The sequence below is a fragment of the Patella vulgata genome, chromosome 2 (genome assembly GCF_932274485.2).
Source record: "Patella vulgata chromosome 2, xgPatVulg1.2, whole genome shotgun sequence".
Taxonomy (NCBI): Eukaryota; Metazoa; Mollusca; class Gastropoda; family Patellidae; genus Patella; species Patella vulgata.
The window spans coordinates 32,858,875-32,882,052 of record NC_065880.2 but is presented as its reverse complement, the minus strand read 5'-3'; the positions used below and the strand labels follow the sequence as shown (position 1 = coordinate 32,882,052).

Genomic DNA, 23,178 nt, shown 5'->3' with positions numbered 1-23,178 from the left:
TGTAGGGTTGTCCATTCTGTATGCATTGAGATAATGTATAAGTAGGCCTATTCATTCACTGAATTGTAATTTACATTGAGTAAATAGTATTACCAGTGTTTTATAGGCCTATTTGTTACAATAAATGATATGTTGAGATCATGCTTTCTAGACCAGAAAAAAATAATCTTCTAGTAGCCTATAATTTCCTAGATAGATTCCTGATGACACACTGGTAGTAGTAGTATAAATGCATAAAATAAATGTTGCAGCATTATGGGGCTAAATTTTACAAAGAATAATTCTATGGCTTATGCTATGAATCCATAGATTTCATGTTTCTGCTCTCCAATTAAAACTATAATAAAGGAAATGGTGGTAGAGAAGGCATAAGAAGGTCCATCAATTATTTAATTCGCCCACAATAATTGGTGTTTTTTTTGTAAACAAAAAGAGACATGCCATGACACGATGACGTTTTTTTTTTTATGAAATTCTTAGAGAGGCGTGCTTTATTCGATTTCGGATGAAGAGTTACCGTTTTTTGGACAGAGTTATGTCCCTTCGCAATATGGCTGGAAACATTCGGCGGGTAGTATAAAACAACCTCGCGATAACAATATTAATGGATCGAAATCCTGATCCAGAATGTAAAAATGAAGAAAAGAAAAAGATTTGTTATATTCACAGTGATGACATTTTACAAAAATGTAACACATTGATGAGAATACCTAACCGGGTTTGTTAACTTCGTCACTTGATTCACAAGAATCTGTTCATGCATGCACCATGTCGTACCAGACAATATTATCTATAGGCCTAATAAAAATATTGTCTGGTACGACATGGTGTATGCATATATAAACGGATAGAAGGTCAGATTCCTGTGCTTGATTAAAGGAGCTAAGTCTCTAACTCAATATCATCCAAAATCTTCAACATTGAAAACACGATTTATTTGTCAAATTAAATCAACATTCATGTTGTGATCTTACCGGAAAAAGATGGGCTTTTGATATCCAATATTTAAGACAAATTAAACATTTTACCATTGGTACACGAATCGTGTACCATAATGCGCTTCAGCCCCAGTTGTATCAAGAGACTCGAGGGACGAGGCTAGACACATTGCACCAAATCAAACGTCGTATGTAGACTGGAATAACCAGACGCTAGAAATTTGCACTCGCTTGAGACTGCTGGCTTATTTCGCCGAACATAACTGATTTGAAATTGGAGTAAAAATGGAAACCATTGAATGTAAATCAGTTTATATACATTCATATTACAGTATTATATGCGTTGCGACCCACTTTTGTTAATTTCTAGGTCCCAAATGTTAGCGATTTAGCTCCTTTTAAGTAGCTAAGTCTCTAATTCAGTATCATCCAAAGTCTTACACGTTGAAAATACGATTTATTTGTCAATTCAAATCAACATTGATGTTGTGATCTTACCAGGAAAAAGTAGGCTTCTGATATCCAATATTTAAGACAAAATAAACATTTTACCATTGGTATAGTGCGTTTCAGCGTCATTTGTAACAAGTGACCAGAAAGAACGAGGCTAGACATATTCCACAACTGATGTCAAACGGTGACGCCATATCTTATCGGGAGAGCATGCGTAGACTGGAATAACCAGACGCTAGAAATTGCTATTCGGTTGAGACTCATGCCGTATTTTGCTGGACATAACTGATTTGAAATTAGAGTCAAAACGGAAACAATTGAATGTAAATCAGTTTATATACAATCAGATTACATTATTATATGAGTTGCGACCCATTTGGGTCAATTTTCTAGGTCACAAATATTAGCGATTTACCTCCTTTAAACATTTTTTATTTGTAAACATTTTAGAACTGAAATTGACAACATTTACAATTAGGCTATCAAATTAGCAGGCATTGAAAACACAAATTATTTGCCAATTTAAATCAACTGATGTTGTGATCTTACCGGGAAAAGGTGGGTTTCTGATATCCAATATTTAAGACAAAATAAACATTTCATGATTTTACCATCTATTGGTACACGAATTGTGTAGGCCTACCATAAAGGATTTCAGTGCCATTTGTTATTTTGTAACAAGGGACTCGAAGAAGGTGACGTCATAGAGCATGCACAATAAATACTATCAGAATAGACTGCAATAACCAGACACTAGAGATTGCCATTCGATTGAGACTTCTGCCGTATTTTGCCGAACATAACTGATTTGAAATTAGAGTAAAAACAGGAACGATTTAATGTAAATCAGTTTTAAATAACAAACCTCATCTCTCAATCCTCTGTGTTTCAAGATAAGAGATGGTCCTATATAGTTCCACGTAGCAAAGCCGAACAAGAATCACATGCAGCCTCAGTTAGCAAAATTGACAATATTTTTCATCCAAACAACGATTGATTGTTATTATTTATAACATTTCTGCCACATCCAACTACAATTAAGCAGAAAATCCTACCTGACACGGGTACAAATCCCGACATTTTAAATTTACGTCTTTAACACATGGAGCCTCGTGTGCAATACCCAATCAACTAACCTGATCAGAGTTGTGCAGGAGTAATACGCCATAATTATGAATGTATCAATTTTGATAAAAACAACGCTTGATTAACTTTATTGTCAATATTTGCTGATAAATGAATGTTGTGTCAGTAGATTCGGCTGGGTATGTGTAATAAGTACTAATAGTATAAAATTAACTTATTTTTAAGATGGTACATGCATTAATAAAGAAATTGATCCAATCGTAGCTAAAAACAAGCACATCAGTATATCTCAACGTTTTTAGTTACATTCTCGTAGCTAAATCAGGTTATATACATTCATATTTATGTTGTGACCAGTATCAATTTCTACGTCCCAAATATTAGCAATTTATCACCTTGTACGAAAAATCACGTTTTTTGCTTGTGGCCACTCTAGAGGGTACAATTTTTATCCGATTTTGATGAAACTTGAAATATATAACCCAAAGATCTCAGTTCCTTTCAATATTCACACATATTCGATATGGACCCTGATTGTACGAAAAATCATGTTTTTAGCGTGTAGTCCCTCTAGAGGTCATAATTTTTATGCGATTTAAAAAAAACGGTTAATTTTATCACTGTTACGCCATAATGAAGGTTGAGTCCGAAACAAAACTGCCGGACAAAATGGCCGCTCCTAGAATACCGTAGCGTAAAAGTATGGCATATCAAGTTTATGGAATCTCTAGAGGTCACAATTTTGATCCGATTTTGAATAAACTTTAAATTTATGTTTATATCACAAAGATCTCAGTTTCTTTCGATAGTCGTGCATATCGGACATTAACTTCCTGGATTATGCCCATGATTGTTTGAAAAATCACAGTTTTGGCTTGTAGACCCTCTAGAAGTCACAATTTGTATTCAATTTTAAAAACCGTTTCATTATATCACCATTACACCTCAGTGAAGGTTGGGTTTGAATTTCATAAAAATCTGACCGAAACAGCCAGACAAAATGGCCGCTCTTGTATGCAAATAGTCTAAAGGTATGTAATACCAAGGTTATGGACACTCTAGAAGTCACACTTTTTATTTGATTTTGATGAAACTTAAAATGCCATGTTTATATCACAAAATCTTGTTTCCTTTCAAAAACTTCCTGGGTAAGGTCCCGGAACTTTAGAAAAATAATGGTTTTAGCTTGTGGACCCTCTAGAAGTCACAATATGTATTCCATTTTAAAGACGGTTTAAATAAATTACCGTTACACCTCAGTGAAGGTTGAGTTCGAATTTTGTAAAAACCTGACCGAATAATGTAATAGTATGTAATACCAAGGTTGTAGACCCGCTAGAAGTCACAATTTTTATCCGATCTTGGTGAAACTTAAAATATATGTTAATATCCAAAAGATCTTTGTTCCTATCAATATTCGTGCATATCGGACCGTAACCTCCTGGATTATGACCCCTAATGTACAAAAATATCACTTTTTTTTTAGCTTGTTCTCTGGCCTTCTCTTGCACAATGTGGGCGTATATTACCTGGCAATCGCTGGTCTCTAGTCTAATCAGTTACTCAGTAGGATTATATATACATAGGCCTTTATAGCCCACATACATGTGCAGAGAAATATTGAAATTTAATATTCATTTTCAAAATTTATTTCTTGTCTCATTATAGGCTGATATGGTTCACTCATTGATTGAAGCTTATGGTTTATTGAATTGCATGAGGTACATGAAATTTTAATATTAATGTCATTCATAATTTCCAACCAAAGTTTTATAGTTAAAGCATTTGGATCAGGACAGGATTTAGTTGAAATTTAACTATTGCTTGGTATGTTTCAGTATTGTAGAACCACGACAAGCTACAGATGATGAGTTATTAGGTTTCCATGCTACAAATTATATAGAGTTTTTACATACATTAGATGATTTATCAGAAGAAGATAAATGTGGTGATGAAGCTGAAGAATTTGGCCTTGGTAATAAAATAAAATATCTTGTATTATATTATTCATGTGATATATTATGAGGAGAGCAATGGCACAATGGTTAAAAAGCTATAGCCTATTTGTGACCATGTGGTAGACTGTTCACTGCAGCTTGTCATCTTATCTATTATGTTCTACAATAAGACAATTTTTTAGTTGAGCCAGCTCTAGGAAATAAAATGAAATAGGGTTTAACACCATACTTCTGTACTGACATTGCTAATGAAAACGACATATGTCATACAGTGACAAGTGTGCTATGAGGGAATGGTCTGTCTTGCGTGCATGCCAATGTGTACACAGGACCTCATTTTTTTTTGCCATATGAACGACTAGACACTGTCCTTCACCACTGGGAAGGGGGATTCATGCTGGAAAATTCTGAGAAACATTCTCAGCTAAAACCTGGAGTGAACCCAAGACCTGGTTAGCAAGGCAGTGTCTTACTCACTGAGCCACTGCGGCTTCCTAGTACTGTTATGGATAGTGTATGGTAAAATTTTGAATAGTATGAAAAATATACAGCAGACATTTTTTTTTTGCTATTCCTGTGTTGGAGGAAAGTTACCACATAAGTAACCAAGAACATTGTAGTAGGCTCTGTGTTCTGAGTCAAATGATAAGTCACGGATTTTGTAACCTGGTTCATTTTTATAGCGGGATGTTGATAGAAATATTCTAGTTTGCATATAGATTCTTTCAATTCCAATTGAGGTAATGGGTGAGTAATGGCTACTAGTTAATCTATATATAAGATTTATAAATTAACATTTTATTACAGTGTATGACTGTCCTATACAAGATGGAGTTTTCCACTGTGCGTCACTTGTAGGTGGTGCTACTATTACAGCGGCTGAGAAACTTGTATCAGGAGAAAGTGATATTGCAATTAACTGGTATGGTGGCTGGCATCATGCTCATAGGTAAAATATCAAAATAAAAATTGTGCTATTTAATAAATACAGATGAAAAAAGGAATTGCAAAAGTCTAGTTAAAGAGAGTTGATTATCTCCCTTGCATGAGAAACTGTCTCCCCCCCCTCCCCCCTCCATATCAATGATTAGGGTGACCCATGTACTCACAGAAATACAGTCCACCGCTGATAGTTCGAGACTACCACTGAAGCGTGCACATTCGCCGTGCCGAGACCAACTTTCTGACAGTATGATACTATAAATAGCCATGGCACGTGCAATTCTCTACAAATCTATCAACTATTACAGCCGTAAAAAATTTATTGTTGACGATTTTGAATAGCAGTAAAATTAAGGTTCTTGGTTATTACAGCAGATTTAGAAATTACGTTCGTTTCATTTTTTAAATCGCTTTATCATTAACTGTACCGTTAAGAGCGGCATCTTTTGGTTTAGTACAAATAATATCTCTGAATCACTCGGGTTAGACAGGAACATGATACTAGTAGTAGTTTCATTTTACTTTTACAAGCTTCTTAAAACGATTGTTGAGCTACCTAACGTGCTTATTTGTAAATGCAATTTCTTGTTCTAGCTCTCTGTTATGTTTCGTAAAAAAAAGTAGTCTTGATTATCCCAACCTGTCAATCAGACGTAGAATGGTCGATAGACTGGTTAAGCGAGACTAATTTCAAAACAAGGGCACGTAACCTATCTTTTATTCAAAAGTGTCTGGATGTTATGGACGACTCTTGGAACCAGTTTTCAGTCTATTATTTATACGTGATTAATGGTCATAGCTTATTAAGTACAACATGATCGTTTATTTAGTGACTATAATTGTGTGAAACTGATTTGAGGCTTGGCATATATATAAATATTGTGGCGTAATTGTCGAGATATATGGAGATATTTATTTATGGTGGGTCACCCTAATATTGCTAATTTATGGAATTGTCCATATTCTTATGTTTCAGAGATTCAGCTTCAGGTTTCTGTTATATAAATGATGTGGTATTAGGGATATTAAAGTTGAGGCAAAAGTTTGACCGGGTGCTTTATATAGATTTAGATTTACACCATGGAGACGGTAAATATACTTTATTATTTTTAAATTTATTTATAGGGGCTAAACTAAAATTACCATACAATTTGATTGATCTATAATGTGTTGTACTACTAGTGATGAGGCAAACTCTGTACTGTTAAATTCTTGTATCGAAGGATTGAGCGAAAGTTGGTTTGTTCACTAATACAAACTCCATTTCTTGTGAAAACTCTACAGACTACATTTATTAAGTGATTGTTTTGAAATTAATATATGTTGTTTACATTAATGAGATGAAGAAGCCTATTTAATTTCTGTTAATTTCTTCTGGAGTTATTGCCCTGGTTTCACTTTATTTTATTTTGTGAACGCTCTAATGACAAAAATTATCATTCGATCTGTATGAAATTTATGTGCATTATTTAAATTAATGGAACGAAGAATCCCATTGAATTTCAGCAATTTCCGTTAATTATGTCTAAGAGTTATGGCCCTTGTTTATCTTTGAAGAACCCTATGAACACTCTTAACGACAAAAGTTATCATCCGATCTGTACGCCTATTGAATTTCAGCAATTTCCAATAATTACTTCAAGAGTTATCGTCCTTGTTTAACTTTGTTGAACCTTGTGAATGCTCGAATGATGAAGGGTATCATCCGATTTGTATGAAATTTATATGTATCGTTTAAATTAGTGAAATGAAATAGCTATTGAATTTCAGCAATTTCCAATAATTACTTCTCGAGGTATAGGCCTTGTTTCACATTGTTGAAGAATGTGAATGCTCGAGCTATAAGTCATCATCTGATACATATATGAAATTTATATGCATTATTTAAATAAGTAAAACGAAAAACGCTGTTGAACTTCAACAATTTTTGTATATTACTTCCAGAGTTAAGTCCCTTGTTTCAGTTTGTAGCACCTTGTGAACCCTCAAAGGACGAAAATTATAATCTGATCTGTATGAAATTATCTTGTACATACAAAAGATTAAATATGCGACAACCCTTGTTGACCGGCTCGGACGATTTAGCTGCTGTGGGCATATGTTTTGTTGCCTGGCAACCTATATGTGGATTAACTGACAGTCAGATGGACATATCAAAATGCAGTCTTGTCCATCAACTAAATTTAGGCATGTTTCCCAATCAAGATACTGGTGGTGATCATATCATATATTTGTTGCCTGGAACCGTTGTGTTTAGATAACACATTGTTTTAAAGTTGTTTATTATGAATTTCAGGCGTTGAAGAAGCTTTTTGTTGTACTAATAAAGTTTTAACACTTTCCTTTCATAAATATTCTCCCGGATTCTTTCCAGGTTAGTTTTTAGCTTAACGATCTGAATCTGGACAGGGGTTTACAAATGATAGTTACGGCAAGCAATATGTACATTTTTATATCACACAACTTCCACAAGCTTTATAAAATATGGTTCACAAATTAAATATACAAATAAGATAAATAGACTAAACTGATTATAAGAAAAACTTTACTATTTTTGCTCTGGCCCTTAGAATTTACTAAATGATTTGGTTTAACAAAATTTTGCTTAACACAAATTTCCATGTACCTGGTATGTTTTTATACGCCCACATTTTCATGTGGACGTATTATGCCGTCGCCCCTGTCCGTCCGGACGTCCGTCCACAATTGTTTGTGGACTCTCTACAGGTCACAATTCTTATCCGATTTCAACGAAACTTGAAATATAGGTTTATCCCCAAAAGATCTCGGCTGCTTTCGATATTAGCATGTATCGGATCGAAACTTCATTGATTATGGCCCCTGTTTGTACGACATATCACGTTTTTAGCTTGTGGACCCTATAGAGGTCACAATTTTTATCCGATTTTGTTGAAACTTGAAATGTAAGTTTATAACCCAAAGATCTCGGTTCCTTTCGATATTCGTGCATATCGGACCGTAACTTCCTGAATTATGGCCCCTGATTGTACGAAAAATCACGTTTTTAGCTTGTGTACCCTATAGAAGTCATAATTTTTATCCGATTTAAAAAACCGTTCTACTATATCACCGTTACACCCTGAGGATGACTGAATTCGAATTTCGTGAAAATCTGCCCAAAATTGACAGACCAAATAGCGTAAGAATATGGTATATCAAGGTTGTGGACCCTATAGAGGTCACAATTTTTATCCGATTTTGTTGAAACTTGAAATGTAAGTTTATAACCCAAAGATCTCGGTTCCTTTCGATATTCGTGCATATCGGACCGTAACTTCCTGAATTCTTACCCCTGATTGTACGAAAAATCACGTTTTTAGCTTGTGGACCCTATAGAAGTCATAATTTTTACCCGATTTAAAAAAACGTATTTTTATATCACCGTTACACCCTAGGGAAGACTGAAATCGAATTTCGTGAAAATTGGCCTAAAATTGACAGACAAAATGGCCGCCGTTCGTTCTCAAATAGCGTAAGAAAATGGTATATCAAGGTTGTGGACCCTATAGAGGTCACAATTTTTATCCGATTTTGTTGAAACTTGAAATGTAAGTCTATAACCCAAAGATCTCGGTTCCTTTCGATATTCGCGCATATCGGACCGTAATTTCCTGAATTATGGCCCCTGATTGTACGAAAAATCGCGTTTTTAGCTTGTGGACCCTATAGAGGTCATAATTTTTATCCGATTTAAAAAAACTTATTATTATATCACCGTTACACCCTAAGGACGACTGAGTTTGAATTTCATGAAAATCGGCCCAAAATTGACTGACAAAATGGCCGCCGTTCATTCTCAAATAGCATAAAAATATGGTATATTGAGGTTGTGGACCCTATAGAGGTCACAATTTTTATCCGATTTTGTTGAAACTTGAAATATAAGTTTATAACCCAAAGATCTCGGTGCCTTTCAATATTTGCCCATATCAGACCGTAACTTCCTGAATTATGGCCCCTGATTGTACGAAAAATCATGTTTTTAGCTTGCAGACCCATTAGAGGTCATAATTTTTATCCGATTTAAAAAAACGTATTATTATATTACCGTTCCACCCTAAGGACAGTTGAGTTTGAATTTTGTGAAAATCGCCCCAAAATTGACAGACAACATGGCCGCCGTTCGTTCTCAAATAGCGTAAAAATATGGTATATCAAGGTTGTGGACCCTATAGAGGTCACAATTTTTATCCGATTTTGTTGAAACTTGAAATGTAAGTTTATAACACAAAGATCTCAGTTCCTTTCGATATATGCGCATATCGAATTGTAATTTCCTGAATTATGGCCCTTGATTGTAGGAAAAATCACTTTCTTGTTAGCTTGTTCTCTATCCATCTCTCGAAAATGTAGGCGTATCCTGCCTGGCAGCCGCTGGTTAATGTTTTTTTAATATCAATTTTTTTTATAGGTACTGGTTCATGTGAAGAAAGGGGTTATAGTAAAGGCAAATATTATAGTGTAAATGTTCCTTTATTGGATGGTCTTAAAGATGAAGAATTCTATAGTATATTTTATAGGTATTGGTAAAATTATTATTTTAACTAAATTTATGTAATTCGAAGATCTAACAGAGCTATCTGTATATAGTTATATGTGTGCTATGAGCAAACTTAGTGAATGTCATTAATTTTTATATTCACAACCACCTGTGGGGGGGGAGGGGTGATATAATGTTTATATTTATCAGCCAATAGAATTTGTTTCAGAAATTTCATGCAGAACGATCTTTCTGAACAGTTTCCCAATTTATTATTTCTCTCCAAGCTACCTGTAAGGGTAAGGGGGCAGTCATCACCTGCTATTAATGTTTATATTTATCTGCAAATAGAATTTGTCTCCTAAATTGTATGCAGACCAATTTTCCTGAACAGTTCAACTATCAGAATAATTTTTAAGACACTCTGCACCAACCAATAGGCAATATGAAATCTTAAAACTTGTCAAATTTATGATTTTTACTTGCTCATTGGTTGAAGTAAATATTAAGCTGTTTAATTTGTTTTTCATTAGAATAATGTGTAAAGTTAAAGAAGTATTTAAACCAGAAGCTGTTGTATGTCAGTGTGGAGCAGATGGTCTAGAAGGTGATCCCATGCAGTCTTTCAACTTATCACCCTCTTCTCTTGGCCAGTGCATACAATACATCATGTCCTTAAATAAACCACTGGTTCTACTTGGAGGAGGTAACATTCATAATAACAGTTTTTTTCCAACATTATAATCCCCCAGTTGCCCCCACTGACACTGACACTGACTATTTGATGAAATAAAGATATACCAGTTTGTCCTAAAATAACCTAGTGTGGAAACACTAGAAGCTAAAGTTATAATCTGACTGACTTGAAATTTATATTTTTTATTATTTCAGAGTTATTGCTATGGATTACATTTTAGTTTCTTGTAAATGCTCTAGTTACATGTACCTATAAAAAGGGCAATGCAATGCAAGAACCTTTATGGATTGTATGGATGCTGTAGCTACTCTTGGTGTATGTTTTGTTACCTGGCAACCTATTTTTTTCAGGTGGATATAATTTTATAAACACTGCTAAATGTTGGACATATTTAACAAGTATTGCTATCAATAGAGAAATATCACATGATATACCAGATCATAAGGTAATTATATTGGCACACTCAACATATTGAAGTTTTTAGATTAGGCAACACAAATAAAATAAGTTGTTTCTCGGGCACCGCCCGCACGCAAAATTGGTTGCGCGTGCGGCCTATTTATTAGTCTTGATGAAAAATAAAAAATATGTAACGCCCGCCCGAACATCGATAAGCAAGTCATAAAAAGAATATGCCGCATGTATCTACATGCCCCATACGTGAATATCCATTCAAATGTATTAAACTGATTTAGATGCAAACGCTCATTTACGGGTCTTTTTTATTGCTATCGAAAGAACCTCCATTTTTGTATCACGTGATTTTAATTACCTCCCCTTGTGAACTAGAATTTGATTCGTGTTAAACACCGAAAGTTATTGACAACAATGCAATGTATTTCAATCATTCGATCTTAATCGGCTCATTATTACCGGCTTCAGTCGGTCCATGTTTGAAAAAATCCTACTTATAAAACAATGAATCGTAGAACAGGTTAATTATTATAACTTGTGGCTACGAATACGATACGATGATAGTCACCATACCTTAGTCAGAATCTGGGTCATTAGCACATTTAACGATAGTTTTGATAATCCGGAAAATAATAATTGGATTACACATTTGATGGGTTTACTGACCAGTTGTTAGTTAAATTTAAATAGTCATTCGATATAAACCCCAGATAGAACACTGAATATCCTGAGAAACACACCGAATATCCTGAGAAACAGTCATTTCCCGAATCCCGATGACACGTGACATGCATTGGTTGGAATTAGGTCAATCATTATAAACCAGCGATACTAGATTTAGATCTAAGTGTCGTTTACCGTGATGATTATTTTTGATACACATGCTGACAGAGGCTTACTCTTTAAAATATTGTCGTTATTATGGACGTCTATTAATAGTCGTACGGAATTTTATTTTAAACCAATTTTAATTATGGTTGTCACCATTACCATTAGTAAGCTACATTACGTGAATTAAATATGGAAAATTATTTTCCTTTCAGTCAGTGTTTGAGTAGACTTGATTTTTGGGTTTATGTTCTAAGTATGTATAATATATAACTGAAAGCAAAACCGTAGACGAGTAATGACTTTCTCATTCAAAAAAAAAAAAATACAAGGCCGCCCTCCCGCCCCAACAATTTTCAACAATAGCCAAATTTTATTTTGCACCATTCTCTAGCCAGAAATGAGGTAAAAAAAAAAATAACCCGCCCTCCGCCCCCTATAGTTTCAGCTGTCAGTTGCCCGAGAAACAAGACATTTATTTTGTGTAGCCTTAGATTCATACTTTTTATTTGAACCTTACAGCTCAAACCAAGCAACCAAATCTTAATGACTGCAAACAACTGAAGTAGTCATCAGATGTGAAGTTGTGAGATTGCAGATGTTTGACTGCAGAGTTGACCTTAAGGTTTTAATCTGTTCATCTTCCAGTTAAACTTTTTTTGGACTTCTTCAGTTAAACTCTGTAGGCATTCATATTCTCTCGTTTGTAAAATTTCAGACACTATCTAATTTTTCACAGCTTAACCCTTTCAATGCTAGACGTAAATCCACTGCCTGTGCTAGACCCTTTTTTGAGGAAAAAAGGGGGGTTGGAACTGAATGCCAAACAGTACTTATCAAAGCTTTTATGAAAAATCTTTTTGTCTGTTGGGATGGGCATGAGGAAAAAATAGAATTTTAGAAATTTGCATAATAATGTAGTCACGTGACGTCATGGCGGCCATTTCGGATTCCCATTTCTCACTAAAGCTAACACGAAAACGAATTTGTCTCCATGAAATACTTATGAGATATTGTTTTTTTCACTGGATTTTGATAAAGATATATAAAATGAACAAAAATATCAATAGCAGCCATGAGCAATGCCACCGCGAACATGCGCATTACGTCTCCCGCTGCCATGACCACGTGCGGATTGCAATACCTTGTTTTTACTTTCACTTTCATCCCCAAGTCCCATATCATTATCAATATAGTCAGTCAATAGATCTACACGTACGGGACTCAGGAATTGCCTACGTCTTTTACGATCCAGCAGGCCAGCATTATTATCAACATCAGAATTATTGTAAGAATCTACTGTTCACATTGGGCTTGTTCATCATGCACGGGAGACATAGCTAGCCATGGGCGGAACGTCGCGCAACAAATCACACACTTCATAATACCAATCACTGTCCTGACTACTATCATTATCAACTAACTGGAAATGAATTATGTGTATCACCCGCCACGAAATTGTCCACGTGTTGGTCAGCAAGACGTCATTCACGATTTCGTCAAGAGTGCATCGTCTACGTTGTCACTATGCACTCCACCATTTGAAACACATGGAAATATGTTCTAGTGTATAGAAAATACAATAGATGGCACTTGCAGTTACGGTACTAATTTTAGCGAGGGCTTTACTGAGTACACGGTAATACCGGGTACGCGTATTTTACCGACATTTTATAATACCCGGTACTACCGGGTAGATTCAATGAAAGGGTTAACCCATACTAAAAAGTACACAAATTGGTTATTTAACAAATAATTAAAAAAACAAAATCAAAATATCGAGGGTGGATAATCCCCAGCTTGGATTCAATTGGATTAAAAGAGGTCCATCAACAGATGTTAGCAAATTTTATAAATGGTATCTGCATGTTTTGAGTTTGACCATATCCAGTTTATGTATTGTCAGCAGAGGATGTCGAATTTTGACAAATTTTCAATTTGTCATATCTTTGTAAATACTAAACAGAACTGAACATTTTGGGGTCTGATATTCTGTGTTAAGCCACTGATCAACATTTGCAAACCTAATTTTTCCTCTCTTAAAGGAGCTAAATCGCCAATATTTGGGACCTAGAAATTGACACAAATGGGTCGCAACGCATATAATAATGTAATATGCATGTATATAAACTGATTTATATTCAATCGTTTCCGTTTTTACTCTAATTTCAAATCAGTTATTTTAGGCGAAATACGCCAGAAGTGTCAATCGAATGGCTATCTCTAGCGTCTGGTTATTCCAGTCTACGCCGATAGTATTTATTGCGCATGCTCTCCAGATAAGAATATGGCTTCGCCGTTTGACATGACTTGTGGAATATGTCTAGCCTCGTTCTTCGAGTCCCTTATTACAAATTGCACTGAAACGCATTTAGGTACATGATCCGTGTACCAATGGTAAAATGTTTATTTTGTCTTAAATATTGGATATCAGAAGCCCATCTTTTCAAGATACGATAACAACACCAATGTTGATTTAAATTGACAAATAATTCGTGTTTTCGATGTTGAAGATTTTGGATGATACTGAGTTAGAGACGTAGCTACTTTAATTTATGCTAAAGTATACACAGATTAATTATTTAACATTTAATTAAGAAAATAAAATCAAAAAATCAATCGTAGATGATGTCCCAGCGTATATCGGATTAAATGTAGGACAGTCAAATATTTTAACAAAATTTATAGGTAGCACTGTCTTGTTTGACCATATGTTTACATCGTCTGCAGAAGATGTTGAATGTTGACAAATTTTCAATTAACCATATCTTTGTATATATGTAATTAAACCTTATATACATGTGCATAATTGAACCATTTTGGAATGCTATTTCTTTTTATATGCCCATTGCCTTATATTGTCTTCACCCCCGTCTGTCTTTCCGGGGAAGATCTAGAGGCTAAATTTGATATCCAATTTATACACAGTGATTAAGGGCTTCAGACGAAAAAGCATATTTTAACAATTTCTGATACTTTTTTGACAGAGTTATTGTCATTCAAACTTGATCACTTTGAAAATCTTGTGGACACTTTAGTGACTAAAGGTATCATACAATTGACTTTAAATTCACATAAGCTTTCAATGTTTAAGGTCTTGAGACGAATAGAATCATTGATTTTCAGATTGCTTTGAACAGCTAAATTCTAATGATTTCTGTTAATTACCTAATAGGTTGTTACTCTTAATCAGTTTTTAGTGTCTTGTAAATGCTTTCAGTACAGACAAAAGAAAAAAATATGTGACAACCCTTGTGCTTTGTGGACTGCTCTGACGACTTAGCTGCTGTGGGCGTATGTTTTGTTGCCTGGCAACCTAATTCATTATCAAAATCTCTCAAATGATGACCAGCGGCTTTAAAGATTCAACTGTCACAATATTGTAGTTTGCAAGTGCTTAAAAATCCCTTATAATGACGATCAGAGACTTTATCTAATAAGAGATGAAATTCCATGGGCCTTTTGTTTTAATTTTGTAATTTCATTTCTCAACATTCATGCTTTCTACATATCAATATCAATTGGTTCTTGGTATTTCTGACTGTTACTGACTATTTTACTGATAAAGAATATTCAAATTATGATTTTAAAAAAGTTTAATCATTGTATTGTATTTACATAATATTACTAAACAATAATTTGCTTTTGGTCTAAGAAAGATGAATTTTATGTTAGATGTCCTTTAACTTTACTAAATTGATTTTTATTTTTATATGTATATATATATACTTCATTATTTGTGACATGCTTGGGTAATTATATGATATTGTATACTTATTTCATTATCTGATATTGTTTCTATGGTTACTGTACTACACTATAATAACATCTATGACATCTTATCTTTTTAATAAGAATGTTGTCAGGTTTCATGTATCTGTTAAAGGTGTATACAATAACACCAGGATATTGAAAACACTGAAGCCCGGACTTTCTAATGGATAGTATAAACAAATATTTGTTTGATAATTAAAAAATGATTGGATTTCACATGTTTTTGTTACTGCTTGGACAACAAAATCAAGCTGTTTTGTTAATTACTCAGTTTTTATCACAATATCCAAATATAGAATGCAATTTTTGTATTTGTTTTGTTCTTAGACTCTTTTCTGAGTTAATTATTTTAATTGTGATCTACTCTTTAACGTAAATGTTCTTTGTATACCTACATCTTTTTTTTTCATGATGTTCTTTGATATTTTGTTGTTTTTTCACTTCATGTTGTACCACCTATTGAGATCGATGTTGATGTAATTGGCGTTAAATAATAAATATTATTATTAAATATTACTTAACCAGTACAAAATATCTTTCAATTTTGTTGCCCAGGTTTCCATTTCATATCTTGCATACATAAATTAAAAAAAACTTACCCGACTGACCCAATTTATTTTATTTTCTCAGGTATTTTTTTTTTCTTGGCCTAATGGCAGTTGTAATACTAATGTCATGGCACGCTCAGTGCCAAATTAACCTAGGAGCAACAGTTTCAATATTTATATGTATTCTTCACTCAAATTGATCATTTAATTAAGAAAACATACCAAAATATTAACACCAGGTAATCTCTTGGCTTGGATTCAATCAGATTAAAAAGAGGTCCATCAAAAGATTTGACCAAACATGTAATGTATTGGTGGCAATGTCTTGTTTATATCATCTGCAGGGGATGGTGTATGCTGCGAAGTTTTTAATTTATCCTAACTTTGTAAAAACTGCATGAAATTAAACCATTTGGGTGCTGATATTGCTTTTACAGATTCACCATTCTCCAAATTGTAGATCGCAAGTGATGGAAAATCCATTCAATGACAATCAGCATTTTTAATCCCTTAAAAACTTACCTACAGGCTTTGCACTAGGTTAATCCATAGACTTGCACGAGGTTAAACCATAGACCTTATAATACAATGTATTATAAGGTCCATGGTTAATCCATCTCTGTGCATGATTCCATTCAGGATGAACAACTTTTGGAACTCATCATCACTTCGGCACATTGGAGAGGTGAAGTCCACAAACATTTGTTTAGGTACTATATTTTATTTGTATTAAATTGTGTGATTTCATTTCTATTTTAACAGTATTTCTCTATGTATGGACCCGACTTTGATCTGACTGTATCAGTTGGTAATAGAAGTGACAGTAATACTAGAGAATATTTACACCAGATATATACAACTGTCATTGGTAAGATGTCTTATCTATTTATAAATTATAAACTCCATCAACAATCTTAAAATAGGAATGTCTTTCTACATTTGTGCAAAGTTCGCATGACTCTGTTTAAGCTCCATAAATATGCCACTTGGATAGGAAGGGAGCTAAAAAAAAAAAGCGAATTTATTACCTGTAACTAAAGCTAAAAAAAAAAGAGAATGTAATATGAGTATCTTAAGGCCTGTTAACCTGGAAATAACTGCTCGGACACAGACAAAGTCCAATCGAATACCGCAACTTGTCAGGTAAAACTTGCTATGGTAGCTCTATATTCTATAACTTGTATGTCACAGCCCACAATTGGAAAATGCACATGAAAGTCTTTCAATCCATAGTATTAGTTTTTTATTTGAAAAATGTCACCGTAGTCAATCAGCCAAGTCGGCTTGCTTCTGTAGACTCGGAATTCCATTCCCAGATATAAAGATAATGTTGGCAAGTGGGAGCAGCTCTATAATTTGAAATCTAACACTCAATGGATACACGGTCATAACCAGAAAAAACTACGGAAAACCAGATCATGGTTCAAAAATGCAGTTTCTCGAAGACAGGCGTAGTAAATTTATCGTAGGTGCCAAATACTAAAATTAACCGATTTTTGTCTATATATTCAAGGAAATCTTTCGAAATAAAACATTCATTGTTTTGGAATTTATACTATGTCACGCTTTAGGGATTTGATATTTTCTCAATAAATCCAATGCCGATACGTATAATGGAGTCCATTAGCTGTTGACGGGGAATGGTGTAATTTGGTTGTATGTATTTCACCATAGAACCTTTTATTACATATTTCGGTTAAACGCATTCCTGTATATTTAGAATATAGGCTTCTTGTTGATTTCTTGCATGTTCGTAAACCGTAGTAAAATAATTATCCATACATTATAAACAGGATTTATATTTAAGATTCGCGAGGGCAAAATAAAATGGGAAATTGGTCAAGATTTGTATTGTTTTCAACAATCTGATTAAAATACAGATCTATATTTCGTCTCGTTTTTTTATACTTTCGATGAAGATCTGACCGGTTGTAGTGGAAGGTCGCGCCAGAGGTCATACGAGTGGCTTTTGACCCTATGACGTCAAACATTCGATAAACCAATCCGCATTGATGTTTCTATTTTGTTACCTACAGTTACGTGCACCTTATGCCAAAAATTCGACGTAACAGACCGTTTCATTGACTATCCCTCACATCATCCATAACTCGGGTTATATAACAATTCTTCCAGATCCTAGTGCAATCTGTTTCACAGAGTATTACGAAAGTCTTCTAATAACTCTGTAATCGTAGGCTCAATGGACGTGCATTGTTTACATAAGAATGGTGCCTTTTACTCAATTAACATGCCCATTTACACTAAATAGGAAATGTACCTTATCTAGATATACTTCAAACACCTTTATTTATTTTTCTAATGCTTAAAAACAATGTTCTAGTTTGCAGAAGGAAAAAAGTTAATATTGGGGACTCATTAAAGGGACAATAACTCTCTTGCTGGCTTGACAGCTCCAGAAAATAAATAATAGCCTTATTCTAAGTATTAGATGTTTAAGTGCCCTACCTGTTGTGTAAATTATCCATTACATCCTATTTTACTTGTCCAGAGGGTTCGAAAATATTTTTAAATCCAAGTCACATTTGTAAAGGTTTACGTTAGGCTTTTCAAACCATTTATTAAAACTGATAATCAAAAAAAGACGGGAAGCTATATCATCGGATGATCGGTGCCGATGAATTCATGATTTATATTGTAATGAACAGTTAATAACTCTAGCCTCGATCATGCTTTATTTATTAATCACACAACAAATAGTTAATGAGTGGTGTGTATTTTAAATCCGCAGGAAGCATGACCCAATTATTCATTCATTAAACATCGTGTTCTTGTTTGATTCCTGAGATAAAATAGCATCCTGCGTTTCCCGACCGACAAATTAAGACATTTATCTGCCCCAAGCATCGTGAAATACGAGGCATTTTAATGGGTAACAATTTTTATATCTGTGACAAAATGAAATGAAATGAAATGAAATGGGGTTTATCGTCCTACTGTTCTGCTCCTAACCTGGGCTATGAGGGAAATTTTGCTCGGGCAGCAGCGCTACGGCCTACTCTTATATCGAATTCCAACTGCCAAGGGATCTTTTACGTGCACGCCAATGTGTACACGGGACCTTGGTTTTTCATTCCATCCGAAAGACTAGACAGCTGTCCTTGTCAGGCCCTCCTTCCTGCATCACTGACAAGGAGAAACCACGCGGGAAAATCTAAATGTACTTTCTCGGCCAATGCAGGGATCGAACACTCGACCTCCAGACTAGCGTGCCAGCGTCTTACTCACTTAGCCACGTGATCCCCCTTATATCCGTGACAAATCAAAACCAATTTCGTGGAACAAACGAAAACTATGCAAAACTGTCTTGGTTTATATGTGGATTGCAAAAGATATCAGTCAACAGAATAGATCGTGATAGACTTTGTGCCAACCCAAATGTCAGAATATTATGTCCGACCGAAAATTTAAACTGTCTGGTAGTGGTAGAATGTTCATCCAGCCTGGCATTTGAAAGTTATTTCCAGGCTTGCTGAGTGTTAACAATGTAAATCATGGGTTGGATTCTTAATTTATACTTAGGGCCGCCTTTGTGACTTTTCTCCCATTTCTAAGGGCTCTCAGTGCAATTGAATTATTGTAATAAAAACAGACCAGATATTAATTAGCCCTGTAATTACTTAATTAATGCTGAGTGTATATTAAACAAAAGATAAATAGTTTGATTTGTGTAATTTTGAGCATAATAATAGATTTGGTTGTTTTTAGCATAATAATACATTAATAGTTTGATTTGTGTAATATTTAGCATAATCATAGATTAATAATTGGATTTGTGTAATTTTTGGCATAAGATTCTATTGATAATTTGATTTTGTGTAATTTTTAGCATAATAATACATTAATAGGTAGTTTCAGCCCCCCCCCTCCGCAAAAAGTGTAGCCCTCACCCCACCCCACCCTGTGAAAAAATTGTCGACCACAAAAACAATAGATATACGTTGTCCGTCAATTTTACAGTACTTCCCACCCACCCTCGTTGTTTTGAGCTAGTTACGATCCGGGTAGTTTGTTTTTTTATTATTTCATGGTTCATGTTTTTTTATTATTTCATGGTTCATTGTAATGTCTATGCAGTTTAATATTTTATGCTTTTTTCTTCTTTCCTACAGATAATCTAGAGAAGATAGGCAGCTGATGTTTATATAAATGTATTCAGAAATGTTGTTAAAATTTGTTTATGTTGTTAAAATTTGTTAATAATTGTACAGTATAATATAAACTGGTATATTTATAATTGGTTATAAAAGATATTTTTATTTTTCAATTAAATTTGTTTATAATTTGTAATTTTCTCCTTATAGATTTAGATCTATTTTATTACATTTTACATAAACTTGCCGCACTCTAATGTCCTAATACTTGTAAATCATTTGCTTTAGGATAGAATTCATATTGCCTTTTTTCAATTATATTTTTGAATGAAAATTCTTTTATATGGAGAATAATAAGAGTGCATTATGTAAGGTATACAAGGTAATTTGCACATAAGTGCTAGAAAGTATGATAATGCCTGGTGTACGAGTAACCCAGTTCAACATTGTAAACAATTCAATTTAAACCCTGCTAGCATAGTATTAAACATAATATCATTGTCAAGACAAACCTAAAGCTGTGAATTAATAACTTTACGACAGGGCATGCACATTCAGTAAAGGACATTGCCTTGAACATTAAATATAACTAAGATACTTTTTATTGTATTTTCAATCCATTTTGGCACTCATGGCCTATTATTATGTGACATTTAAAGTAAAGGTCTGTAATTTGCATTTTTAGGAAAATATCAAAAAGGGTCCATTAATTAGATTTCGCGAACATTTTAAGATGGAGTTTCATAGCACGTCAATCTCGATCGGGCTATATTGCGCCAAACATATGGTGAAAAATGAGACAGACTAAAATATATCGCAACAAAATAAATTTAGATGCATATAAAACAAATACAGACGTTTTGAAATTAAGAATAAATAGAACTATGCATATAAATATTTAAAATAGAAAATAAAATGATAGATATATATATACAATTAAAATGATAGATATATACAACTAAAAACAATTATAACTAGAACTGCGATGCAGTAATGACGGGTTTCACCGGTGCCACGTTACCCTAAACATATTTCACTTCCGGTACCAATGAAACCATTAAACAGGTTTCCACCTAATCATTGCACACATCAAATAAAATGGACGTCGAATCAACCAAATCCAGCAATATCAATTCATTTTATACATTTGTTACATGTAAGTGTACAGTACTTCCGGTGATAATGAAAATGTTCAATTAGTTTTATGAAATCAGAAATGGCATAAGGCATCACATGGTGAAAATTTTATGTACGTCGAATAATAATTGCCACTTTTATAGACCCAAAAGCTTAAAAAGTGACTTGTAGAAAACCGTCTATTTCTCTGCAACCGTAAAAGTTAGAAACCATTTTCTGGTATCTGTATGATCGTATGGGTTCATTCTATTTGGTGATTGGAATCAAATATCATAATTTTAAAAACATAACAACCCAGACTCATTTGAATAAAATATCTGTTTTGAGGGCTAAAAATACAGTTTTTGACAAAATGACGTTACTTCCGGTGATAATGAAAATCTTAAATTACTTGTATGAAATCGTAAATGGCATTAGGTATCACATAGTGAAAATTTCATGAAAATCGAATAATAATTAACACTTTTATGGACAAAAAACCTTGAAAAGTGACCTGTTGAAAATTGCCTATTCCTCCGCAACTGAACAAGTTAGAAACCATTTTGTGATATCTATATGATCGTATGGGTTCACTCTATTAGTTGATTAGAATCAAATATCAAAATTTTAAACAAACAACAAATACGACTCATTTCAATAAATTATTTGTTTCTAAGGCTATAAATACAGTTTTTGCCCAAATTTCGTCATTTCCGGTGACATGGAAAATGTTAAATTGAGTTGAACTAGTCACAATTGACATTACGCATCAAATGGTGTCACTTTTATGAAAATCCAATAATATACTATTCAAAAAAAGTAGGGGATATTTGATTTTGGGGGCATAATACTAAAATATGCAAATGACTACGAAAAAAGTCACTAAGGAACCTAACAGAAGAAACATTTCCAGTTACATGTGACGCCCAAACGCACCAATAGCTACCGCATGGAATGCAGGTGATGCTTGGGATCATCATGGGGGTCCAACCCAAGATTTGCACGACTCTGACTTTGAATGTTACAGTCATTGTGGCATTGAATTCCAGGGTGGAAACATCAGTTTAATTGTTTTAGTGACCAGAAAACAAATTTTGATATGCGTCGGCCTACCCAAAATGAAAGGTTACGTGCCCTTGGCATGCTACAGATCGGCACAACACAGGCGGTTGTGGCGCGGACGATGAATGTTTCTCAGTCTGTCATAAGCAGGCTATGGTCCAGATACCGTGATACACAATCTGTACAGGACAGACCACGCTCAGGTCGACCAAGGGCGACAACTCAAGCCCAGGATCGATTTATCCGTACCTTGGCCTTGAGAAATCGTGTCATCACAGCAAATCAGATCAGCGCTCGTCTTCAAACAGACACTGGTGTGAGAGTGAGTGGCCAGACGATTCGGAATCGACTGCATAGGGGTCACCTTCGCGCCCGACGTCCTCGCGTGATCCCTTGTTTGAGAGATCATCACATTCAGGCAAGACGTCGTTGGTGTAGGGATCGTCAACACTGGGATAATCGACGCTGGAGCAATGTGATGTTTTCAGATGAGTCAAGGTTCACTGTTGATTTTTTGGACAGACGTAGGAGGGTGTGGCGTCGTCGAAACGAGCGCTTCCAAGACGTTAACGTCATCAGACATGATCGATTTGGGGGTGGTTCTGTTATGGTGTGGGGAGGCATCACTGTTGCTGGAAGAACGGCTTTACATGTTGTTGCAGGGCGTGTTACAGGCCAGTACTACCGGGACAACATCTTGGCAGTCCATGTTGTGCCGTTCGCACGACGTCATGGCCGCCGTTTCATCT

At 34.5% G+C, this 23,178-nt stretch overlaps 1 protein-coding gene across 3 annotated transcripts; it reads left to right on the top strand.

The window, feature by feature from the left end:
- Nucleotides 1–549: 549 nt before the first annotated feature.
- On the top strand, nt 550–22,125 carry LOC126810435 (histone deacetylase 8). 3 transcript variants are annotated; one of them, XM_050535506.2, is made up of 11 exons: nt 550–718; nt 4,146–4,198; nt 4,316–4,452; nt 5,243–5,384; nt 6,354–6,466; nt 7,674–7,751; nt 9,810–9,918; nt 10,412–10,584; nt 10,926–11,020; nt 16,902–17,007; nt 20,270–22,125. In XM_050535506.2, the coding sequence occupies exons 1-11, from the start codon at nt 605–607 to the stop codon at nt 20,293–20,295; spliced, it is 1,146 nt and encodes a 381-aa protein (XP_050391463.1). In that variant the 5' UTR covers nt 550–604; the 3' UTR covers nt 20,296–22,125. The 3 variants fall into 3 exon arrangements, with proteins under 3 accessions (XP_050391463.1, XP_050391465.1, XP_050391464.1); XM_050535507.2 differs by having other exon boundaries at nt 576–689; XM_050535508.2 differs by lacking the exons at nt 10,926–11,020; nt 16,902–17,007; nt 20,270–22,125 and adding an exon at nt 10,770–10,915.
- Nucleotides 22,126–23,178: the final 1,053 nt, after the last annotated feature.